Raw genomic sequence first — 26,757 nt, 5'->3', positions numbered from 1 at the left:
GTGTGTGTTGTGCTTAGCTGTGTCCCACCGTAGTGTGGATTGCTCCATTTGTGCGGGGTTCAACCCCCGAGCATTAAAAAATAGGAAGGCCAAGTTGGCCCTCAAAGGTCTTCTGCCTGCTATTTATCCTCCTTCCTCGTCTTTGGCTTCAGTCACAGCGGCTGCTGTGACTGCCTCTCCCACTTCTCTTCCTCTGGCCTCCCCTCCCTCTCAGGCTGGGACTCAAACTCCTGCTTTTAAGCCAGTGGTAGTGGAGCAGTGGAGAGGTAGAGAATGGGAGAGAAAGTCGAAGACTAAGGGAAAGAGGAAGAGGTCCCTGGACCTTGCTTCTCCGAGCAAGTCAGCACATATCTGTGCCTCCCCTCAGCTCCGGTCTCCGAGGTTCTCCCTGGAGTCGGAGGAGGCACGTCCAGTCTCCCGGGCCTCGGTTCCCCGACCCACCAGGACAAAGTCTGTGACCTCGTCACGGTCAACCCGCTCCTTATCGGACATGGATCTGGATAAGATGATGAGGCGCTTTATCTGTACACAGATCCAGATGGGGGTCTTGCCAGTCCCCCCTCCCTCTGGAGGGGGGAGGTCGCTTCCTTTTTTTCAACCCATTTCTCCTTCCCCGATCTGACCTTCGGCTTCGGAGTTGGTCTTGGTCAGGGGTTCGGTGCCGAAGGTCCTTGTTTCCTTAACATCGACAGCTGCCTGGAGCATCTCTGATCTGACCAGTTTGGATCCGAGCCACTCTCTGAGCCGGAGCCTGGGTGTCGGATCTGAGGGAGTGGAACCTTTTCCATCGGCTCTGACATTGTCGGGCCAGGTTCCCTCCCTCGAAGCTCCATCCACTTCAGGTCTGGCTCCGATTCTTGCGTTGGACCCGAGGAGACCGGCCTCCTTATTAGCTTCCCAGGAGATCCGCTCTCCTTTGGTGTTTGATGTGGTAGAAAGGGTCCTCCCCATCGGATTGAGACCCCTGACTGCCCCCTCATACTCCACCCAGACACCCTTGGCTCTGTCTGTGGTCCCCATTGTCTTATCAGAGGGACAGCCCGTGTTTGAAGAGCCCCAGATGGTTCCCCAGAGGAACAGATGGCTTGCGAGCGCTTCCCTGAGAGCCCCACTGTAGATGTGCCTTGCAAGCATACGTGCAAAAAGGCACTTGGACTCCCTCGAGTCCCTAACCGAGGACACAGATTTAGATGATGGGGAGGGCTCCCCAAGATCACCTCCCAAGGATGTCTCCTTTGGAGACATCATGGAGATCCTGCACCAGCGCGGAGGTTGGTCTGCCCCCAAGCCCTCCTCTGAGTCTGTGTTCCTTGAGGCTTTCGGCACGGGCCCGTCTACTTTCTGGGTGTCACCTCCCGTGGATACTTTAGTGGATTTGATCACATCACGGGCGTGGAAGGAACCAGATACCATGGAGCCTATCCCCAAGCGCCCCTATAAAGTTTTAAGTCCCCCCATTGACAGGCCTTCATGGAATAAGGGCACCCCAGTGGACATCATGGTGGTAGCAGCAGCCACGAAGAGGGAACTATCTCAGCAAAGTTCCTCAATACACTTTCCTGACCGGGAGTCACGGATAATGGACCGCCTAGGGAAGCGGGTGTATGCTTCCGCTACCTTTTCGATCAGGGCACTGAATTACTTGGCCCATGTCACTAGACTCCAATGCGACCTAGTAAATAAGCTGGAGGAGTCTCCACCCAAGTCCATGTTGCAGGAGGACAAGGCTTTGTTCTCCATGAAAATGGCCACTCTGAAAGCAGTATCAAATATGTCCATGCGACTCCTCTCCCATGCTATGGAAGGATCGGCTAGGGCGGCTGGGTCTGGCGTGTCCTTGAGGTGTAACGCCTGGCTCAGGTTGTGTCAATTTACCGAACCCTTTAAGGTGTCCTTTGCCAATGCCCCTTATGACGGCTCGACACTTTTCGGTAAGACTGTCAAGGAGACACTAGTCCAGAGTGAGAAGGAAGGGAAGACCCTGTCTGCCTTCGGGATCTGCTTCTCTAACCCTCAAAGGTCCTTTTCCCGGAACCAGAGAGGGCAAAAGAAGATGTGGTTCTGGAAGTCTCTGTATTCCTATGGACACTCAGGGCTCTTCTTCCCATAGAGGCAGATGGGGACAGAATGGATGCTGGCCCAGAGGCAGAGGGGGTCTGAGAAACTTCGGGTCTTTGAGTACCATTCTCGGACAGACCCAGGCAGCAACCTTGAGGGGTTGCCCGGCTGCTCTACTCTGGAGGCAGTCGGGGGACAATTGTCCTTGCACCCAGCGACATGGGAGTCTATAACAATGGACCACTGGGTGCTTCAAATCATATCCAGAGGATATCCCCTTTGTGGGTTACCCCATAGCTCTCAAACACCTCCTAGACGTTCCACCTATGCAAAGGGAGGCAGCAGCACAGGAAATTTCCAAGCTGCTAGGAAAATGAGCCATAGAAACCCGTCCTCCCAGATCAGTCCGGATCAGGCTTCTACTCCAGGTTCTTTTTGAAGCCAAAGAAAACGGGGACTTAAGGCCCATTCTAGACCTCTCTACTCTGAACCTGTCAGTTGCCAAAGAGAAGTTCTGGATGGTCACACTACGGTCCATGCCGTACCTGCAAGAGAGCAACTGGATGTGCTCGTTAGATCTCCAGGATGCTTACTATCACATAAAAATGCACAGACGCTTCAGGATGTTCTCTCTTCTTCTGGCTAGAGGCCAATCATTATCAATTTTGAGCCCTAGCCTTTGGTTTCACCACAGCCCCTAGGGTATTTACCAAAGTGATGGTTGTAGCGGCTCACCTGAGGTTTCAGGGGATTCAGGTCTATCTGTACCCGGACGATTGGTTCCTCACTGCTGCCACCAGGCATCTACTTTCCCAAACCAGGGATTACTTTTTGACACTTGCCCTGAGTTTGGGTATCACAATCAACACATCCAAATCTCTCCTAGAGCTTGTACAGGTACTAGACTACATTGGTGCCAGGATAGACACACTCCAGTGCAAAGTATTCCTGACCTCGGAGAGAGTTCAAAACCTCAGGATGCATGTCTCCCTGATCTACAGTTCTCACCTCCCGACAGCGGAATCAGTGTTGAGGGCCCTAGGCTCGATGGCAGCGACTATAACTCTTCATCCGTGTGTTCGGCTACACATGTGGATTCTTCAGTGGTCCCTAATGGAATTACCACTAACTTATCCTATCCACCTAAGTCAAGTGTGTCGGTCGTCCCTCATATGGTGGATGAGCTCTCCGGACATTTTGGAGGGATGACCCTTTGTTCCAGACCAAACCACAGTGACCACGGATGCCTCCCAACTCAGGTGAGGGGGTCATTGTTCGGGCAGGACAGTCCAAGGCCTCTGGTCCCCCATAGAGACCAGCTTGCATATCACTGTCCTAGAGATGAGGGCAGTCCTTCTAGTGTTGCAGACCCTTCATGCCTTTCTTCCTCTGGGAACGATTGCCATTCAGTCAGACAACATGTTAGTAGTCTGGTATATCAACAAACGGGGAGGGACCAGATCTTACCCCCTTTGTCACGAGGCCATGAGAGTGTGGGAATGGGCGATCTCCACCGGTCACTTTCTCATCGCAATGCACATTCCGGGATAGTCCAACATTCTACTGGACAGCCTAAGTGGGACCATTCTGATGCCTTACGAGTGGTTTCTGAATCTATCGGTAGTGGAGCAGAACCTCAGTGAGTGGGGTCAACCTTGCTGCAATCTCTTCGCATCTCCTCCCAAGTCAAAGTGCAGCAGGGTTTTCGCTCTGAACCCCTTGCTGGGGAGTCCCCCAGAGACGCTCTAGTTCATGCTTGCCTCCTGGTCTTCTGTATGCTTACCTGCCAGTACATCCCATCCCGAGGTTTCTGCAGAAAGCCTGTCAACTGCGGAGCAAGGTGATCCTTATTGCCCCATTCTGACCTGGCCAGGTATGGTTTCTCTTCCTTTGGTCTCACCTTCTGGCTCCACCTTGGATCCTAGATCCCATTCAGGATCTAATTTCACACCCATCGGGGGTGCCTCATCCGACTCTGGACAGCCTGAAGCACATGGCTTGGATGCTCCAGTTCCCATGATTACTAGGACTCCTGGACTTTCCTCCTCAGTTAAGTCTATTTTGGTAGCTGCTCATAAATCTTCAACCAAAGTTCGGTTGGCTGCCATTTCTCATTTTCATGGGGGCGAGAATTCTGCATCCTTGGCATCTTCCAGACTGTGTAAAGCCTTTATCAAAGGCACCTTTTGCTATGCCCCCGGTCAAAGATCCTGTCCCCCCGTGAGACCTTATGGTTCTCCACGCTCTAGTCGCTCCGCCTTTTGAGCCTGCTGCAACTGCAGATCTAAAATTTCTATCGTGGAAAACAGCTTTTCTGGTCGCTATTACCTCTGCTAGAAGGGTTTCGGAATTACAGGCCTTGTCCATCAAACTTCCATACATGATTTTTCATAAAGATAGTTTCCCTTCGAACCAGCCCATCTTTTCTTCCTAAGGTGGCGTCACCAGTCAGTATCAATCGGACTATAAATTTGCCTGTGTTCTTTCCCAATAGGATGGAATACAAGCTACACAGTTTGGATGTTCATAGACGGTTACGATTCTATTTACACAGGACAAAAAATTTTCGTAAATCTGATCAGTTTGTTTCATTCTATAGACCCTTTTTGGGCAAACCTATTTCCAAGGTCACTATAGCTAGATGGATTTCTTCATGCATCCTGCAGGTCAATAAAGACAAAGGTATGTCTCCTCCAGGTCAGGTGAAAGCTCATTCCACTAGATCCATGGCTATGTCTGCAGCTTTCTGGTCTAGAGTGTCTTTAGATGACATTTGCTCTGCAGCTACTTGGTCCTCATCTCATACATTGATTTCTCATTACAAATTAGATTTAACTTCTAGAAGGAGACCGTCCTTTGGCTCTGCGGTGCTCTGGAATATCCTTCCATGTGGGCCTCCCAGGAGTTTAGTAGCTGGGGACTCTGTCCCACAGGTTGAAAACCAAATGAAGTAAACTACTTCAGATAAAGACGTTATGTACTCACCATAACGTTCCATCTGAGTAGTTGTACTTCATTTGTCTTCAACCGTACCTCCCTCCTTCCCCTGGACCTTGACGCATGTTCAGTCTACAGGCTGCAGTATAGGTCACAAGTATGTTATCAGGTCGGGTTCTAAGTATAAGTTCAGCAAACACAATCTGGGGATGAAAGGCAGTGGAGGTGTATTATAGGTAAGGGGAGGAGTCTGGAGCTCGGAGCTGATGCTAGTAATATTTTCCGGCTCTGATCCGATACGGATCCGTATTCCCACAGGTTGAAGACAATTGAAGTACAACTACTGAGATGGAACGTTATGGTGAATAAATAACTTCTTTTTTTCTTTTGCGTTGGATAATTTATATTAATTTGATGAGAAAAGAAAACACTAGCTTTTGTCTGGACATTGAACCCATGACCTCTTTTGAATTCTCTGCAGGTGTCACTGACGGTGGAGCAACAAGGAGTCTAGACTAGCTAGTTACCTAGTTTCCATCAAGAGCAGTTGTTTCTCCTTTGGATTCACGTTGACCAGTCAAACCCATTTTAATCGAAAAAGCATGAGATTGAAACAGTTATGTTGACACCACTTTGAGGTAACTCACTCTTGGGTGGGAGGTTGACATAATGGTTAAGGTGTTTACTTACAGATGCAAGGTGGAGGGTTTGATTCTCACATGGGGTAATTGGTTAAGCTTAAAAAGGCCCACAAGGGCAGTTAGTACTAATCTATGAACCTATAATCTTTTTTTTCATATGGCAAGTCCCCCTTGCACTTCCCATATGGGAAAACGCCCAGAAAATGTTTCCACTATTATGAGGATGCCCAACAGTGGAAAAAGGGGAACACTCCACTGTTGCCGAAAGTGGTTTCATCATAATTGTTTTTGACTGATTGACAAGCTCCTCTCCTTTCATCTAGGAAATCATTCAGATTTTGTTTTCTGAACAGATGGGCATCCATTGTTCAAAAAAAAAAAAAAAAACTATTAACTAAGCCTTGTATTAACAACTCAGCAGGAAAGGAAAACAACCCTTGTTTCCCAAGGACCTCTGCATTCCTTGCAGTTACAGCCTTTTTACACATAATCTCATATTTTCTTTCTGGATGGCCTTTATTCAACTTTTCTCCACGTGTAGTAATCATACTTAATGTAAACAGTTTATTAACTATAATTATGTTTTGCTATTGGTTGTATGTAGGCAGTTGATTTAAAAAGTTCCATTTTCTGTTCTGTACTCCCTTGTATATGTTAATCTGTCTTCAGCCTACTTTGTGTGAAAAATGACTTTTGATGTGACTTTTATTTGAGGCTGATCTTTCCCCTTGTTTTTGGACCCTGCTGCTCTGTTGACCTGATCTCCATGATTGAGGAAACATAAGATGCAGTGACCATACCAAAGCTGTATTTTATTCATATAGGGACCCCCAGGCAAGATAATGGACCAGCTTCTCGAACCTCATGTGTTGAAAATTTTCATCAATGTGCACACTGTGGTGTTCTTTACATTTAAATTAATGGCAGAGATCTGGATGTAATTCTAAATTTTAATTTCAAATTTTAAAGTGAAAACACTGGGCCCATTTGCTAAACCAATCAAAAAAAATCCCTTGTATTAAAAAAATAAACTTAGTAGTATGTTGCTGTTCTTTGAAACTAGATTTATTTAGAGTACACCCGAGGCATTATTCATTTTAGACTTTAGTTTTCCATTTAATTTTCAGTCTGTCTGGACTGTAAAAACTGTAAGTGCATGTTGAGGTACCAAAAGTTTCATGCAGTTGCAGATCTTGAGGGGGCAGAAAAATCCCCAGGTCTGTAAGGTGACCTGGTTAACAGTCCTCGAAAAAAAATGAAGTGAAAATATATAGTCTAGTCTTAAGTAGCATAATAGAAAACTTGTCTTAAGAATTAAATGTACATCATTTTTGTGCATTTTCAGAGAATTGGATTTTTTTTTGCTTTTGATAAATACTCAAAATATATACCCTGATCACTTATTGTAATATTGACATTTGCAAAAAATCTCCTTAAACCGTAAAAAATAGACAGGTAATGTCCCTGCAAACTGATGTATTGCAGTTTAGTGCTGGGACCTGTTTACCAGCACCATCCCTCAGAGGGGAACATTGACCCATGCTCCCTCCTCTCTCATATTATGAGGTCTTGAAATTTTCTGTAGGTGATATTTATCAGATCCACTGTATAAAGGAGAACAGAAGCTGAAAACCTGGATATATATGCTCACAGAAAATACAGAGCATTGTGATGCAACCTTAAGTATGTGTGAGACTGAGACGTAAATATATTTAGAATATCGAGACTGAACTCTCAGCATCGGTTCTAGCCTGTAAGCATACACACAGACCCACCAATCACTGTATGTGCGGGAGGTTCTGAAGACTACATTTACAAAAGCCTTCACTGTATCAGAAGAAGCCAAAATGTTGATCACATCTTTCAAAGGTGACGGACCTTCCAAGTTTTATTATGTGTATTATACATCAGGCCATGTTCACTGTGTTTTTAACAACTGCACTGAACACCAGTAACTTTGACTAATATCAGATGCCATGCATCAGCACTTAGTAAGTGAAGAGCTCACTGGTATTTATTTCATCAGTAGGGTATAAATTTAACAGTCAAAAACCCTCCTCTACATTGTTCCAGCACATAGATCTCGTCTGCTTCTAATCATTGCTGATTCTGTTACAAGCAAGAGTTTAGATACACACTGTAGGTGCCCTATTCTGTTGGTGGTCATGGGCAAGAACTACCTTGTGGGCCATTTTAAGCCTAGCCAGTTTCACTTTTTGTGTTTCAATTAACCTATCACATTTGGTTGGACATTGGCCTTGCCAGTCCCGTGGTCGACAATTACTTAATGAGAGTAACTGCGATCATACCATAGATAAGTAGAGGGGAGCCATGCGTGGGATAAAGTATTTAGGAGCTGCCTGTGTCCATGAGTATTACAGGGGGCAGTCCTGTGTTTAAATTTTCTGTTTCCCATCCATAGATCATAGTCTGGCAATAGCAAAGCAATGTCTTTCATCTTTTCCTGGTGGGGGTCGCCACAGCGGATCACCGGTCTGCAGATTGATTGACAGTGGTGGTTTTACGGTGTCAAGTTGCAGCCCGGCACCCAACCTTCACAGAAGACACACGCATGCACACATGCACCTACCTTCAAGTCTTTAAAAACTCAGTCGACTGCAGGGAGGACATGCAGACACTGCACAGAAAGAGCTCCTGATGAGAATCAAACTGGAGAACCTCTTGTTGTGAGGTGACAATGCTAACCTCTGCAGCAGCATGGCCTCCAATCTGGCAATACATATGTAAAATGAAATGACAGGGATTCTTAGGCAATTACTATATCCCTAGATCTTCGGATCCCACTGACTGCTACTCTGTCATCACTTACGTCATAAGCCCAACATTTTCCACTAAAAGAAAGTGTAGCTAAGCAGACTGAATCAAACGTGTGTATAACTTCACAATCTGTTCCAATAAATGAACATGTGCATAAAATCAATTCATCTTCCACTGTGATGATGTAACTGTTTTACTTGAATTACTGAAGCTTACTGAAGAATTAATGGATTCTGCTTCAGATTCTGTCATAGTGGAAAATGATTTTTAATGAAAATGTGTTGGATGACTAGCTCTGGACATTTAACAAGGTGGTCGACTGGTCAAGCAGCCTTTTTAAATGATGACTTAGGCTCAGAGATTGAACATGTATAACAAAGCAAAATTTTGAAGATAAGCTAGTAAGTATACGGTATCTTTAAATTTCAACAAGAAAGTAGAGTTGTGTAAAAAAACTTAGTATAACAGTAGATGTTCAAATGATCACTGCTACAGTTGCCTGAGCTATATGGATTATATCCTGCCTAGGATATAACAGACAGCAGCTTCCAAAGCTAAAAGACACCGTCCATATGCCCAAAGAGCAGATATCTTGAGTAGAGCTGGAGAAAAGTCTGGGAGCCAAGCCCTTCAACACTTTCCTGCCAACTGAAAGGTGCAGGCTAGAAACCTGAAAGAGATCGATGACAAAGCAAAGTCAATGCCCTCACTTTGGCAACAAAAGTTGCACAAAAACAAGGGGGATTGAGGGATGGAGCAGCTACTGCAGCAAAGAACATAAGTTTACTTACTCATCTCTACGGTATTCATCATTTGATCACTGCTGCTGTATCCTTAGCAATATGGGTAGAATACCATAACTTGCAAGATTTGGGAGGAGGAAAGACGAAGGTCCAGGAGCACCTGGAGAATGGTCCTAGTAAAGTCTTCTTTTGATCTGGAAAAGTAGTGCTTTGTAAAGTATGTACAGAGGACCACGTTGCTGCCTCTAGAGCCCACACTTTTCCAAAAAGCCGTTGATGAAGCCCAAACCCTTTGTAGAATGTGCTGCAAATCTGCCCTGGAATTGATTTATGGTGGAAATAACAAAAGGAAATAACATTGGGCAACCATTTGGAAACACTCTGCTTTGACATAGGTTTTCCTTTTTTACTTTCAGAAGAAACGAATAACTGGTTAGAATTTCTGAATATTTTATTTCTGCCAAGGTAGTATCTGAGTTGTCTAGTGGATAACTTTGTTAAAAATAAAATTGGATACCATTTAAGGCATTAAATGAAGGATTAGTTCTCAAAGAAGCCCTGTCTTTGTGGATAAATGAGATAAGGTTGCCCCACCAGTAGAACTTGTAACTCTCTGGCACACTTCCTGCAGAAGTCAAAGCAGACTTGGCAACACTTTTTTGAGAACCTCAAATCAGCCTAATGAGCTGGTTTAAGTGGCACAAGAGTTAATTTTCCAAAATGAAATTAAGATACCAAAGAGGAGTTGACTGTTTTCCAGGGGACTGGTACACAGAATCCTTGCAAATACATCTTGATATGGGAATGATGATCCATGGGCAGATATGCTGAAATGGATGACAAATTACCCTTGATAAAGGATTAAGAAAGGCCAGAGGATAACTCGCACACATTGTAAAACCAGAGAAATACCCTAAAATTGTCCAGGTTCATAGTATGAAACCACCTAGAAAATCTTTTCCATTTGTTAATGTATCATTTCCTAGTAGCATGCTTTTTTGCCTACTTTCTTAACCTGTTGCACATCTTTAGAAAATAGTTACCCAAAACGTGTTAATACTCTGTCATTCAGGCAGTAAGATAAAGTTGTTTCAAATATGTGGATGTATCAAAGTACGTCTGTCTTGTGTGAGTATGTCCAGTCCGTGAGGAAGTTTGTGGTAACTGCCCTTGGCCATTTCAAAAAGTGGGGAGAATAAAATACCAGACAAATTCTGTTCAACACAGTAACCTTTAATTGAGTGCTTTTGTCTGTTCCGAATACAGATTTATGAAAAAGTCTGTATTCTGAATAAAAGAAAGCACTCAATCTTGTTAAACAGTTACTGAGGACGGAATTTACCTGCCATTTTATTCATTTGTGAATTGGCAATTTTGGGTGATTTTGAACTGCATACTAATTTAAAAGTAGGGAGAACTACGGTTGCCTGGGCTAAAGGGGAGTCCCCACAGTGATCTTTTCAAAGTCTTCTGAATCTTTTAGAATGACTACAGATGTCAGTGAAAAGGGTGAAAAGGCATACAGGAACATTTTGATCCAAGGGTAAAAACAGTGCATGTGTTTTTCAGACCTGTTTGCAAATGGACCTGGAGCAGTATTTTGCCAGGTGTTTGTTACAAATGGAGGTGAAATGATCTCATTGGTGTTTCAGACACCTGTATGAAATCCTGGAACAGTGGTTGTTAACCTTTGTGAGGCCGGGGCCCATTAAATTCTTTTTTTTTTTTTTTTTTTTAATAAGACGAGGGCCTGGTCCCAACAAATTTACTCATAAATACCTTTCCAAAGCAGGAGGATGTCAAATTGTCAGCAAAACACTTTATCACATACACACGCCAAATATGTATATATGCAAAGTATCTAATTTAATAAAAATAAATGTATGAATCTAATCTCTCAATTCTAAACACGTTCCAACAGTAACTAATATTTTGAATGTAAAAACGCAGCACTTTAACAGCTAATTCCACATTAAAGAGATCTGTAACTGATGAAGTGGTTGCTGCTAGCAAACAACTTTATATTTCACTCTTTCATCTACAAATAAAGTGCCTTTTGCCTTTGAAGAATAGATTGTCTATGTTACATTTAAAAATAAGCTAGTAATGTTGCAATAGGGAATGGATGGTAAACTGATAACAGGTTCATAGTTACTAGGTATCTCCACCAAAGGAGGACATTCCTAGGACTGCAGCATCCTCCCCCTTTAGACGTACAACACAGTACAGTCTCAGCAATCCATCTAAATACTGTGGGAGTAGAACGTATAGCCTTTTGCGTCAAAAGCAAGTATGCCATTGATTATGAGACTAGGATGTTGGAAATTTTAAATGATGAAAGCAAATACAGTATTGTTTCTAGAAATTAAGTTTTTATAGCCTATTCTAAGGTGGACTACTTTATTAATCATTTTTTTCAGGGTACCACAGACAAAAACTTATTAGACTATTTAACAGTAACTAGGCCGAAGATCCCAGTAGTGTTTGGGATCCCAAAGACACATTAAAAATGTGGAGAAGCCACCTTTTAGACCAGTAGTGGCAGGAGCGGGCTCCAAACTGGAACCCTTGGCTAAATATGTAGATACAATGTTGAAAAGTTATGTAACATGTTTAAAACGTATTTCAGAGGACTCCTGGGATTTTTTAAGTAAAGTCGTCTATGAGAAATATGAAGATGAAGTATGTATGGTGACTATTGGTGTGATAGAACTATTCCCCAGCATCCCTTATGTTGAGGGGATGGAATGGTTCCAGGATCATTTGATTGAAATAAGTTATTTGAGTAATGAACAGAGGAACTTAACTGAATTTATGGAATTAATATTGAAAAATAATTTCATGTGTTTTTCAGGGGAATATTATAAACAAGAGAAGGGTGTTGCTATGGGGGCCCCATGTGCCCCCCTGTAGGCAAACTTGGTTTTATATTATTGGGAGAGGAAGCTCATATTTGAAACCCCTTGGAACAATATTTCCTTATACACCAGATTTTTAGACAATATTTGTCTTTTCTGGAAGGGGATGGAAACCCAGTTAAACAAATTTTTGGAATATATTGGGACTCCAACTTCCTTTTTGAAATTTACTTGGCACACTGCACAATAATTCATTAATTATTTAGATGTGACCATATATAAGGTTAGGGAAGAGAAGAAATTCCATTCCAAGATTTTCCGAAAACAAATGCACTCGAACTCCTATTTACATTTTGAGAGTGAGCACCCCTATAATCAAAAGAAGGGTATTATTAAGGGGCAATTAGGGCGTCAGGGATGTGCAGTGAGGATGGTGTTTTCTTGGAGGAAATGAAGGTGATGAAAGGGGTTCTTCTCAGAGAGAGGGTACCCCGAAAACTTGATTAATCAACTGATGAAAGAAGTGAACCAAGGGAGGAAAGGAAAATATGACCCAATTTTGGGGAAAATTTACCACAAAGTAATCAGAATATGGAAAATAAAGGGCTGAATTATGAAATAGCATTTATATACACGCACACACACATTTTATTCCAGTGAAATTGAGAACATTATTAGGAAGTACTGGAAACTTTTGGTTATAAATAGTGAAACTCGCAAAATTATTCCATCAGTACCGACACTTATTAAGAAGAGAGATGTGAATTTAAAGGAAATGCTGGAAAACCATGGTAGTGAACAAAATACAGTAGACTCTACAAGAAAGGGGGAACATACAAGTGTGGTTTTTGTCAGCCGTGTAGTAATATTTTAGAGCAGGAAAGTATCAGTTTCCCATCCAGAAAGTTTAAAATGAAATTTAAGGAGCATTTTAATTGTAACAGCAAAGGGGTTGTGTACATCAGCGTCTGTCACTCATGCCTTTAGCTCTTATATAGGCAAGACAGAGAGACCATTGAAAAGAAGAATATATGAACAATTGCATGAGATCTCACAGAAAAAAAGATACAAATGCTTTATTTAGACACAAGAAAGATTGTAAGAATGGTATTTTCAAGTTCTGTGTACTTGAACAAGTGAAACCAGATATAAGGGGTGGACTTTGGGAAGCCCTTTTAGAATACAAAGAGCTATACTGGCAGCTTAGGCTGGATTCAACTAAAAAACCGGGACTGAATGATCATGTTAGTATTAAGTGCCCTTAAATTAGGGGCAGCTAAACTTTAGAAAAGGGAAGAGTATATGCATTTATATTGTTTGCTATTGTTTTAAACAAGGATCTGTCACTGTATGTATTTTAATATGGCAGCTAGAATGTGTATTCATCTTGGTTGCTGCTGTTTTAACACAAGGGTTTACTACAGTATATATTTTATTATGGCTGTAAATAATGCAGGGGAATGAATTCATTTAATTATGCATGAGATGGTATTATTGGCTGACAATTTTTGAATTTGTTTAAAAGTGGCTGATTGATTTTATTCCATGTTCTGATGAAGCTTGGGATATTCCTAAGTGAAAGTGCTTAATTTCTTGTGGAATTCTTTATGCTGTGGCATTTTAACAGTTTTTTCGTATATCCTGGACTATTAAAAAAGGTTTGGAGCTTGAACTTTTTGTAGAATTGTTTGTGCTGTGAAATTTCAACAGTCATTTCATATATCCTGGACTACACAAAAGGTTTGGCGCCTGCTACGGTGTTTTTTGTTTCAAAAGCAAGTATACTACCTCTTGTGCTACTAACTATGCAAATAGACTTGGCATAAGCAGCACTAAACTTCTCTTCCCCTGAAGCTCTCAGCTCCTTGTAAAATCCACTTGACACTCAACTATATCTCTCAACTTTGCAGCTCAAAAAATCTGGAAAAAGCCAAAATTTATTGGGGGAGGGGGGAAACAAAGGCCCAAAACCAGGGACAAATTTTGAACATTGCTTGTATAATCTTAGAAAGTCGTTAGAATAAAATATTGTTACCATGCATTTCCTGAAAAACTGGAAGACTGAAACTTAAATGGTTATCATTTAGTGAATTTGTTTCTCACTGATTTTCCAGAAAATCACAAAATTTTAAGAGGAACAGACCAAAAGTATGAACCAGACAATCTGTGAAAATTTGGACAGTTGAGAGCTATGTACTCAACTCCTTGAATCACAAGTGGTTGTATGGGTAGAGAATTCAGACTCTTGCTTCTTGTACCCAAGGTACAGGGTTTGATCCCGAGTAACACACACACACCTTGGCTGTAACACCCCCCCCTTGACAGCATTAATAACAAAATCAAAATCAATAAACCTTGGCTGTACACTCCCCCCTGGCAGCAGCAATAATAAAATCAAAATCAACATACCTTGGCTGTATTACTACAAACATGAAACGGAACACTCGGCAGCAAGTTACTGAACTTGACAGCAGTAAAAAATTCAAATTACGGGTGCGGGCAGAATGTCTGTGCATGCTTGACGTGACGTGACCAGACTGGAAAGAATGGTCCTGTTCTTAAAGGTAAAAACATCTTTTTTTTTTTTTTTTTTTTTTTTTTACACTTAAGTAAATAGTCCCAAAAGTACTGCCTCTCTCACCCCCTTGTAGCTGTGCCACTGTGCTGTCACTCTCACATACCCACTTCCTCATTCATACATGCATTCACTCGCACATCATTCTCACTCAATTCCAATCTGTCTCTTGCACACCCAGTTTCTCATTCACACATGCATTCACTCACATGGCACTCTCGCTCTCTTCCGATCTCTCTCTCTGTCTCACACACATACACACATACACATACACACACACACACACACACACACACACACACACACACACACACACACACACACACACACACACAGTATCTTGCTCTCTTTCACACTCTGCCAGTGTTTCTCAACCGCTCGCAGCCTGGTGTAATTGATACCTGGGCCTGGCGGTTGAGAAACACTGTCGTAGAAGACCTCAACCTCCTGATTTAAATTTCCATTCATAATCTGTGCTGTATCTGCGCAGTTTGTCTGCTACAGTATTTTGTTCTGAATGAATGTAAGATGCCTGTAGAGCTAGATTGTGCTGAAATATAATGTGCTGAATTATTATATTCCAGGCTTCTATGGCTAATCTGCACAGAGGGTGAGATCTGGAACCCTTCTCCCTTTAAGTACCACATCACTGTGATAGTCTGTAATAGCTTGTAGAAGCCCAGGGAATCACAGATTATTGGGAGAGTTGAATGAATTTAACCGCCAGCATCTTTTTTATGATTGTGCTATGTTCTTTCTTTTGTTCCTAAGGCCCAGCACTTTTACCTCCGAAGACAAAGTCCCCCAAACAAAGTCTGAGACATCTGTTATTAGACTGTACTGGAGCTGGATAGGAGATCTAGATTTAAATAAAAATGGTCTCTTCACCACAGCAGGCCCATTTTTACAAATCCCAAAACTGGAATTTGAAATGTTAAGGGGTGTTGATGATTGGACCATACATATTTTGGGTACCATTTGAGTCTTTCTCATGTGCAGTCTGGTTAGAGGAATCGTGTGAATCACAGATCTCATGAACCCTAGCACCCTAAGAAATTCCCTTGCTGAAGTCCTGGACTGAGTGGAGGAAAAAACCCTGGCATAGATCTAGATATAGATTTACTTTTCCATGTGAAAGAAAAGCTCCCTGAACTGATGCATGTAGGAGACACCCCAGGAGTACAGTCCTGTGGGAAGAAGTTAAATAAGATTTTTGAATATTCTTCTGGAAACTGTCTATGAAGGGGATTTTAGTCCAAGTGAGAGATTCCTGACACTTGAATAACTGGCCTATATTTGCTTATCTTTTTCAAAGAAAGGAGAATGTGAACATCTTGCAGTCTGCAATAGGCGGTCTGTGTTAGACACTTTTTGTAAACACTTCTGGAACAGTGGTTTAAAAGGGTAATGCGGAGAATTGTATGTTTAATTCAGAAAACCTTGAAATCTGAGGGTATAAGAATTATTATGATAAGCATCTTTTAAATCTAGAGTTGCAAAAAACTGCAGGGGGGAGTAAGAGGTAACAGATTGTGAAGTGATGGCATTTTTTAAATACTTGGATTATCAATTGTGATGCAGGCAAACTTACAGTTGTGTAAAACCATTTTAACAAGTTCACATTTACAAATATACGTATATATTTGGACGATGCAATGGTGCAGCTGTAGGGTTGTCGCTTCACAGCAAGAGGTTCTCATGTTCGATTCTCGGCTGGGGTGCCTTCTGTGCGGAGTCTGCATGTCCTCCCTGCGTTCGTGTGGGTTTTCTCCCACATTACAGAGACATCCATCTAGATCATTTCTCCCCGGGTCACTGCTGAAAATTGGGTTCATTGCAAGTTGGACATTCCTAGTAAACAAATATTAAATAAATAAAATAAATAACTAAATAGTGTTCTATACAATATAATCAATCCAACATTACATAAATGATTCATTTCCTTCCTTTTCTTAAACCTCATTCATCCTCCAAAATATTTTCTCACAGTTTCCATTTTTTTCTATGTAATTTACTCCTGTCCTTTTCTAAAGACCTACTTCCTGTTCTTTTTATCTCCGTTACAATATTCACCACTTCAAGTACAGTGGGTTTAGAATTTGATTTCCATTTTCTAGTAATTGCTTTTTTGGCAGTCACTAGAATTAAACTTGAAACCTTACTATGTCTAGGCAATTCAAATCCTGTATCTCGGCTCAAAAAAAATAATTTCCTTGGTTATGCTCATTTACTCGCCCCATATTCCTGACTGAGTACTCTGTATGAAATGTCTGACAACTCATTACAGTCTAGGAACATATGTTGCTTATGTACCTTTTCCCCATTACACCTCCAACGTTTGCCTTCTAACTGAGGAAAAATCCTTTGTAGTCTGCTTGGGGTATAAAAGTACCTATGCAAACACTACCAAGCAAAAATCCTAAATTTTCTAGATTTTGTTATATGCTTGGGAGCCATGCATATGTCCTTTTTATTGTTTGTTTGTGCATTGCTTATCTAGTCTCTCTTGCATCTTTTCTTACCTCTGATTGATTGCTTACATCATTTCCTCAATTCTTGTAGTTATTGTGCAATGTTTTATATGTCCTAATTGTCCCTTTTTTAACAGCAGCTTCTGTTCTAGATTTAACTAAAAAGTCAAAAAGTGCAGGTCTTACATTTAGGATTCCCCTACCCCTTTCTCTTTGCCTGTACTCTGTCAATCCCTTATTGGGAGTGAAGGGGTTGGGTTTTGAACTTTCAAAAACTGATTGCAGAAGGAAAGATTTGCCTGTACTCTGTCAATCCCTTATTGGGAGTGAAGGGGTTGGGTTTTGAACTTTCAAAAACTGATTGCAGAAGGAAAGATGTAGGATTTCCATGAGGCTTCTTTCTTTGGTACCAAAAACAGTCTTGAGTAAAAACTTTTTTTCCTGTCAAGGAAAGAGGAACAAGTTGTTACTCTGTCATTCAGCAGATTCTGAATCCATCCATCCATTCTCAACCCCTTTTTCCCATTTTGCATCCATCCTCAACCCCTTTTTTCTATTTTGCTCATGGGATCAGGGTGTCACTTTCAATAGTGACAATCATCTCGAGCCAAAGTTTACACCACCGGGTGGCTAGCTCTGCCTCTGCAGTTCATCCATACTGCTCACTTGTGCATACACTCACACCTACAATCAATTTAGAGTGTCCAGTCCACCTATTGCATGTGTTTGAAATGTGGAGGAAACCTGAGCACCCAGAGGAAACCCACGCAACCACAGGGAGGCGATGCAGACTCTGCACAAAGGCAACCCAGCCAAGAATTAAACCAGATAACCTCTTGCTGTGAGGTGATGACACTAACTGCTGCACCACTGTGGCCACCCCGAAGCAGATTCTGAATGATAGAAGAGAGGGAAAAAAACCCTTTCTCCAGCAGATATTGAATGACACAAGAGAAAAAAATGAGTTTGAAGTTAAGGAATCTCCTGGTAGGGCGCAAGGGACCCTCTACTGCCATCTGTACCCTGTTTGTATCACTTTCAGAACCCATTTGTCAGAGATTGTTTATTAAGATAGAGAGACTGAGAACCCTAGGGAAGACTTGATGGAATTACAGTTTGTAGATGGTACATGTCTTGACTATCCTGTTTTTTTGGGACGCTTCCCTCTTCTTGGAACATCCTTTCCATTGTTTTTTAATATCTACTTGCCAGAAGTGTCAGTTCCTTTTGTTTTTTTTCCCTTTCTCATCATACTTTTAAGACCTAAACAGTTCATTTAAGAAGTATATCCATTTTACAAGTGGACATCCGTTGAATGTGAAGAGTGATGTAATTAAAAGTCAGTTCATTAGACTGTGCAGATTGACTTCAGATGATGAGTAATTTATCAAATGCAAGCACCTGTTGGGTATGTTTTTAGATAGGGTTTTCATTTATCATTGATGGAAAAAACAATGGCCAAAGTTACTTCCTTATGGTCCACAAAATATGCCCGTATTTTGGTTGCTAGTTTACATTTGAATGACACCGATGTAGACGCTTCTATTTACACTACTCCTTCTTTAGTAAATATGTGTGTTGACAATTTATGTGTTAAAAGTTGACTGGTCAAGAATTGGAAGATTATTTTAGTCAATGACTATTTACACAAAGTTGTTGGAGATGCACCAAGCTTTATGTATAAGAGAAGTAAGAATACAAAACACTGTTGGAATATAACCCAGGTTATGCGTTAGTTAATGATTGTCAAAAAGGAAGATATAAATGTGGTTCTATTAAATGGTGTAAGTTTATGCAGCACTGTATATTTGTCTAGTTTAAACCAGTCTTACAGTACAAATTCGCACTATACTTGTAATTTAGGTGGAATCATTTATGTAGCTACATGTTTGTTTTGCAACACTTTTTATGTTGGAAAGACCACCAGAAAACTGAGTAAATGTTTTTACAAGGATTTTTACGCTATATATAGAAAAATGAAAATAATGCCTTATGTAAACTTTCTGTATAGTTTTCTAATTTTAAAAAGTTTCTATTTTTTGTTATAGACCATATGGTGATTTTGACAGTGCTTCTAAAAGGAAGGAACTCAGGTGGCAAATTAATTTGAATTCTTGTTGTCCACCTGATGTAAGACTGTTAATATTAAATGTGTTTTAGAATCTAATATTTATAATTTATTTTTATTTTCATTGTGATGTTTTATGATCAGTAAAGGAATTCCTGCAGGTCCAACCTCGAGGTTCAATTTTACTCAGATTATTCCTGGTACCATCCTGCATAATCTTGTCAACACAGTCACAGTCTAGAAACCATGATACCAATCATTCGGAAATGCTGGCAGAGCTGGAATCCTAACAGTATGCCTCCACCTCTCCCATTGATGTACAAGGTTCTACTGAAGATCAGGGAGGAACAGCCAAAGGTGATATCCTTGAACCAAGCTTTTTGTTCGTATTCTGTTTACACATTTTGGGTCGCATTGCTTTTTAGTAGATTTTTTTAACCACTACCAAGTACATTTAAATACCTTTATCAGTTATTGGGATGAAGACTTTATATCGTTTATAAGATGAAAATGCAAAATAAAGCTTTGGTTGCTGTGTCTTTTGCAGTGTTTCTTTTAATTGTTTGCTGTTTTTGCACTGTGCACCATTTGAAGGCTTTTTGGTTCATCAAAGACCTGAACTTGTCTGTACTCTGACTGTTGATTTCTCTCTAAGGAGCTAATCGAACAGCAGTCAGGTTTGGTGTGGGAGGGATCCATAGCTTTTTGAAGGGGTATGATACAACAAAAATAGCCAAAGGTTACCAGTGTTGAATTCGAACATTTACTGTTAGAGTAAGTTCTGCTTACACAGATGTTCTTCATTCATCCACTAAAGTTCACTTTGCAGCTTTCATTGTTGGCCGAACTTGGAACTGACCCTGCTTGATGTTTATAAAGTCCCTCTCACTTTTTTCCTCCTTAAACCTCTTGTTGTAGAGATTTTTCCCTCCAAGGTTATTATTTCATGCTGGAAGAATTGACTGTCCCCTCATCTTAGCCACCTGAATGAGCAGAATTGAAGTATTTGTTTTTCAATACTTTTGTAGTTGCAGTTGAATTGCAGGCCTTTTTGGTCAAAACTCCTTTTCTTGCATTTTACAACCAGAGGTTTCTCTGCATGTTAATCCGCTTCTTTAGGCATAAAGTACCCAGTGAAATTAATCTTAACCAGTCAGTTAATTTGGTTTATTTTTGCCAGTAGTATAGTTGGGGCCTATATATTTGCTAAGTAGATGTGCCAAGGCAGTTCAGGTGTTACATTAATAATAATGACCAGTATTTTGTAACCTTAGAAAGTCACTGTGCAATGTCTTTGTGAATGGCTTTCTCATTGCATATATATTTTTTTGTTTTTTTGCTGAAGCAGGTGTGGCCAAACCTTATTCTGCTCTTTGAGCTGCATTCTTCTCAAACTGTTACACATCTGTTGTTTATTTCAAAATGGTACTTGGAATGACATTTGTGCATGAGCTGCTTGAATGTCCTTGTGTACTTTTGCAGAGTAATGTAAGTTTTTGTCATTTCCACGTGTAACTGTCCCTTTGGACCCACAGTGAGCAGGATGTGTTTCCTTAAGTCAGCCAGCCAGAAGTTTAAGTTTGAGGACTTAACATTTGGAGCTCTTTGATATCAGATTGAGTATTATGGGTGCTTACTTTTAATGTGGCATTTGTGAATAGAACTCTGGCAGCAGGAACTGTCCTGCTGTCTATTTCTGTGCTCCAGGAATTTTTTTTGTCCAGAACTAGAGATACAGGATGGAGCAGTGCATTTGCAGTAGTATGTGAAAGCAACAGCCCAAGACAGCTTCTTTTGTTAATATGCAGAACAGAACAGTCATAATATCTCTGAGTACTAGTCCATTCTTTCAGCTGGAATAATAATAATTGCACATCTAGCATTATGTAATTGCCCAGAACTTGGTTTCTTTATAAGGCTACTTCAAAACAGTATTTTATTTTAATATTAATCTTTTTTTCTGTATGTTACATGTTTATTTCATATGGTTTCTTTTACTTCATATTTTGGATCTGTAATAAAACAGTGAAGGCATATCTGAATGAATTAAAAAAAAAAAATACCTAACTGCACAATGCAAACCACAAACCAAGCAGCAAAAGTAAAATAACACAACAAAAAACAGACAATCCACTTTAATAAAAGCAGTCAGTCTCTAGCGCCTCAACTTACAAAACGCCTTCCAGGAGACTCCTGGAAGGCTTTTTGTAACCCGAGGTGCTAGAGACTGATTGCTTTTATTAAAGTGGATTGTCTGTTTTTTGTTGTTATTTTACCTAACTGCACTAACCTGAGACATCAAAATAAAAATTGGAACATAGTATCATAGTATTGTATCATAGTAGAATAGTTGGCTATCGACCCAAGAGGCGTTTTTAAACCTAGCCGTGCTTCCCAGTAAAATTTGATAGAGTTGGGTTCTCAAGGGGTTTGTGTGGGTATTATATACTTGGGCTTGTCTGGCCGAGCATTTACAAGCTTCCTCTCTAACAAAGACATAGTTGCAAGACTTTTTTTGTATACAGACACCCCTATGTCCATTACACATGCCTTACTGAAATATACTAACTCCACAGTAGCGCAAACATGAAGAAAGAAAAAATGTTGAGGGAATCTGTTTCCCTGTCCTCATCAGTAGCATTGCACTAAGTCAACAGTAAAGGTGAATTACATCTGCTTTTGTGAAGTTAACATGGACAGGAAATCTTCTGCTGTCTCACACCGAATACCATTCAAAGTCAACCAGAAATGTCTGACTCGTAAAAGAACAAAAAACACAGGTAATCCCCTTTAGCAGGTGTTGACATTACTTGCATCAGCTTAATCTAATATTTGGCTTCTGGGTGTATCCCCCACCCCCCAGTTTGTGCCAAGTGTCTGATCCCTTCCCAGCCCTAAACATATGACTGGCTCTCATGATGGAGTGGGTGGTGGGTTAAAGTATTGACTGTAGGAGGAAGAGAGGAACAAAGCCAACTGCTGTGTTCATATACTGTGCTGACATTAGAACTTTTGATGTTTGCCCTTACTATACTTTGTTGTGATAGGTTGTGTAATTTAGGTGGGTGCCAAGTGGGACACTATGATGTTCCATCCTGCTTTTGCAGTGGCATGCTATCAGTGCTGGCCTACTTAACTAGGCTACATAATCTGTGTGAGTATGTATTGGCAATGTGAAGAAGCCACCTCCACCCTTTGCTGTGCCCACACCATCTGCTTTGGCAGTTATCTGTTTTATTACATCTTTTCAATAGCTACTACTGCAGTATGTGACCTGGTTACACTCCCAGCATGCTTGTGCACCCCACCCTTGAAAGAGGTGAACTGACATTGCTTTGCCAATTTTCCCACCCCACTGTCATCGGCTCCTTCAGTGCCAGGGGTCAGTAAATGATCACTTTCTGTCTGGTTCTCAGTCGGGCGTTTATTTGTCAGTGTTATGGAGCTAGTGGTTTATGGAACTGAAAAAATGTATAAGAACAAGTAACATGCTTCCTGTATTTCAGTAGGTCTTGGCGTTTTTAGTTTTTTTAATTTCACAGTAGTAGTGTAGACACAATTCTTTGGTGGTGCAGCGGTTAGCGTTGTTGCCTCCCAGCAAAAGGTTCTTTGGTTCGATTCTTGGGTGGAGCGCCTTCTGTGCGGAGTCTGCATGTACTCCCTGTGGTCGTCTGAACTTTAAAGATGTGCAGGAAGGTGCCCGAATGTGTGTGCCTTCTGTGAAGGTTGGCCTCCGGGCTGGCAACTCAACACTGTAAAAATCCACTGTCAATCAATAGTGGACCAGTGATCCCCTATGGTGATCCCTAACCAGGAAAAGCCGAAAGACCTTACCTTTTAGTGGAGCCACATTTCTTTGTGGCAGGTAACTGGAAAGAAAGTATTTTACACTCATACTTGTACAAGAATACAGATGTGCATTTTCCAGTATGGACTGCTCAGGAAAGAATTGGAATAGACCAGTTGCTGCTGCTGGATAGCTTTGTAGGTTTGACTTTAAGTAAAATAATCCCTTGATGCTTTTCTGTTTGAATTTTTTTTTGTAATATTTTTGACAGCCTAATTCACATGAGAAATAACTGGATAATTTTTTTGCTGTTTTTAGGTCTGCCTGGTTAACATAATGCCAGCAGAGCGCAAGAAGACTGCAGCCATGGATGACAAAGATGTACCTTACTCAGTCTGCAAAGATAAAGACATTAGCGAAAGGAAACCAGTATCTAGTAGCTGGGAAAGAGGGAGAGATGATGTGAAGCTCAGTAGCAAGAAAGAAAATGTAAAGATAGTGGAAGATAAAAAGAAGAAACAGGAGGAAGACAAAAGCAAAAAGGATCACAGGAAGAGAGATGATGAAAGAACACATGCAGAAGAAGAACAAAAGAAACGGGAAGAGGATGAAATTATGAAAAGGGAGGAAGAACAAAAACGAAAGCAAGAGGAGGAGACAAAACGTCAAGAAGCAGCAGCTGCACAAGCAAGGTAAGTAGTGTTGCTTAAATTAATGCGTAGGAATTTATTTTAGGACTTTACACAAAATGAACGAGATTTTGATGTGATCTTTTGCAATATTTGTGCCTTCTTTCCCATTAGAGGTCTGAGAAGACTTTTTTTGTCACTTACTGAGTGTGATTCCTCACTTTTATTTACTTTTTTAACACTGTGATTCTTTGCTGAATTCCTTTGTACAGGATCAGTGCATGAAAATTTCGTATGCCATTAGAAGTGCTCAAAGTATTAAAAGGCTGTTTTGTTCACACTGATGTAACAATGGATGCAGTAAGATGGGGAGAAATGTAACAATATGTTCTTGCCTTGTGCACATTACTGTAGGGTAAGCTAATCATTAAGAACTAAAGCAGGATAAGAGAAACAATGAAATGGAGAAGACAAGGAGGAAGAAAAGATAAGAGAAAGAGAAGATGGAGGAAAAGGATAAATTGGAGCATGAAAAGTAAAGAAAACACTCCCCAGGACTGACATTGCTGTCTATGATGAAACCAAAAAAATCTTGATGGACTGTCCCTCACCTTCTCGTTCACATTACTCTCTCTAACTGGTGAGTTTGAGTCAACACTCTCCCATATTCCAGGAGCAGAGATATTGGAGGCCACCTGCGGTGGCTTCTTCTGCTTGGTCTTCCAAAAGCCTAACTGAACAAGATGTTAACAGGATGATGTAGAAATTCCTTAGAACACAGATCCAGCTTGGGGCTGGTCACATCTGACCTTTGGACACTATGTTTGACCTGATCTGTCACAGAGCACCTTTGTCAGAGCCTTGACTGAGTTACTTAGACTCTTATCAGTGTTTCTTCCTCTTGTGACTCTGACATGTTCGGATCTGGAAGAGAGTCTGAGCCGAAACTTCAGAGCTGGGGTTCAAAGGGAGAGGCCAACAACAAAGTTGTTGGAGCCGTCACTACTTCTTAGGGCCTTGGGACTCAATAGCTCAGCTCCACGATCCACTTCGGGGTCAAGATCCATCGTTTCTGAGGTATATATCCGCTTTCTTAAGATAGGAAGAACCCTATGGAACCGATTAGCATCTTCCCTTTGAGGTTTTTGAAAGGGTTTCATCGATGCTGAGGTAAGACTCTTCCACCCAGCTTGGTTCCACCTGAACACAGTCAGGACTGTGCTTCAACTTCCCAACACAATGTCAGATAGGGGCAGTTGGTACCACAGGCTTCTCAGGCAGCATGGTATATTAGCTCCCTGTCTGATTTGGAACCTTCAGATCTCCCACTGAAACCAATTCACAAGAAACATGTGCAAGCTGAAGCATATAGACTCATCCTCGGAGTCCGTCACTGAAAACGCGGACTTGGATGAAGGCAAAGGCTCCCCTTGTTCCTTCTTGAAAGACGTCGCCTTCATTAAGATCCTTGAATTGATGAATCAGAGAGGGGGTGGTCCACTGGCAATCCTTTGCCAGATGAATCTGTCTTCCTGGAAGCCTTTAGTTCCAGCTCATCATCATCCTGGGTGGTACCACTTGCTTGACCCCCCTCATTGACCTCTTGGCTTAGTGGGTATGGAAAGGACCCTGATGTGGTGGAACCTATCCCAGAAAAAATTGACGGGATATTGCCTGCACCAAAGAAAAGGAAACATTGGAGCAAAGGACCAGTGATGAATGTTATGGTGGTAGCTGCAGACACTAAAAGGAAACTTGTCAGAGGAAGGTTCCTCTGTTTGTCCCCCTAACAGGGAGTTTAGGTTTATGGATCAGTATGGGAAATGGACTTGTGCTTCAACGACTTTCGAACTTAGTACATTTGAATTAGTTGGCCCATGTTACTAGATTTCAGAGAGACTTGACAAAAGACCTTTCTAAGTCTCTCTTGGGTAACCTGCCTGCAGATGTTCAGATGACTGTGAACTTCCAGCTTTCTACCTTTCAGTCTACTTCCAGTGTAGCCATGTGACTGCTGTCTAATGCAGCTGATGGCATGGGTAGGCAGCAGACACCAGCATCACCATGTATCAGCATACCTGAATGCACCTATGTGATTTTGCCAGAAAGCTTTATAACATCATTAGTCAGTGCCCCCTTTGGCTCCACTTTGTTTGGGCTCAAGGTAAAAGACACATTAACCATGAGTCAACAAGATGGTGGTGATGGCGCAGTGAGAGTCCATCTCTCCCCCCCCAAAGATGCTTTTTCTAGAAATCAAAGTGCTGGAAAGAAATTGAGATTGCCCAAGTCCGAAGAGTTGTCATGACACCCCTGGGGATAGACCTTCTCATGGCCGAGGAGGAGGGTATTATAACAGATATCACCCTAGAGGCAGAGGTGGACCACACAACCAGAGCTTTTGCAGTCCCTTTACCATGAAGCTGTGTCAGCACCCCTGGAAAGGTTACTCAACTGCTGCACTCTGGAGGAAGTCAGGGGATGCTTATCCATGCACCGTAAGCCTGGCAAAACATAGCAGATTCTTGGGTGCTAAGCATGATGTCCAGAGGCTATTCCGTTCACGATTTCCCTCCTCCATTAAAGAAGAAGAAAGTTCCCACTGTTCCTCCCAATTAATGGGAACTTGCAGCAGCAGAAGTTTCCAGACTGCTAAAAAAGAGTTGTTAAGTGGGTCCCAAAAGACAAATTAGAGTCCGGAGTCTACTCAAAGTTCTTTTTAGGACAAAAGAAATGGGGAACCTCATACCCATTCTGGATCCGAGTCACTTAAACCAATTTGTGAAACGGAGAAAATTCCGGATGTTTGCAATTCGGTCCGTTTTGCCTCTGCTGAGGAAGGACGAGTGGATGTGTGGTATAGATCTCAGGGATGCATACTGTCCATTGAAGATAACAGAAGTTTTCAAGGAAACTTCTCCATTTCTGTCAATTCAGAGCCCTCCCTTTCAGTCTCACCATAGCCCCCAGAGTGTTTACTAATGTAATGGCAGTGGTGGCAGCTCATCTTCACCTGCAATGGATCCAAATTTTCCCATGCCTTGACGATTGTCCATGTATTACATAACATTTATTTTGCTTCTTCATATGCCTTCCTTCCTAGTATACTTACTGTGTATATGCTATAGTACCACAGCTCTAATTTATTTATCGCCAGGATGAAATTTCCCTTGGTAACCATATTGTTTTTTTGTTATTTCATATATCGTTGA

The 26,757-nt window shown here is 41.4% G+C and overlaps 1 protein-coding gene across 2 annotated transcripts in view; it reads left to right on the top strand.

Moving 5' to 3' along the window:
• Positions 1-26,757, top strand: part of UPF2 (UPF2 regulator of nonsense mediated mRNA decay) — a 2,519,933-nt gene that overhangs the window by 16,451 nt on the left and 2,476,725 nt on the right. For both annotated transcript variants that reach the window (XM_044088310.1, XM_044088311.1), the window contains exon 2: positions 23,235-23,608. In XM_044088310.1, the coding sequence (XP_043944245.1) occupies positions 23,235-23,608 (374 nt within the window). The remainder of the gene's footprint in view (positions 1-23,234; positions 23,609-26,757) is intronic.

This window comes from Protopterus annectens, chromosome 11.part0 (assembly GCF_019279795.1).
Source record: "Protopterus annectens isolate FY-2018-M chromosome 11.part0, PAN1.0, whole genome shotgun sequence".
In the NCBI taxonomy this organism is placed as follows: Eukaryota; Metazoa; Chordata; order Ceratodontiformes; family Protopteridae; genus Protopterus; species Protopterus annectens.
Note: the sequence above shows the minus strand (reverse complement) of the source record. Positions and strands in the feature narration are given on the sequence as shown.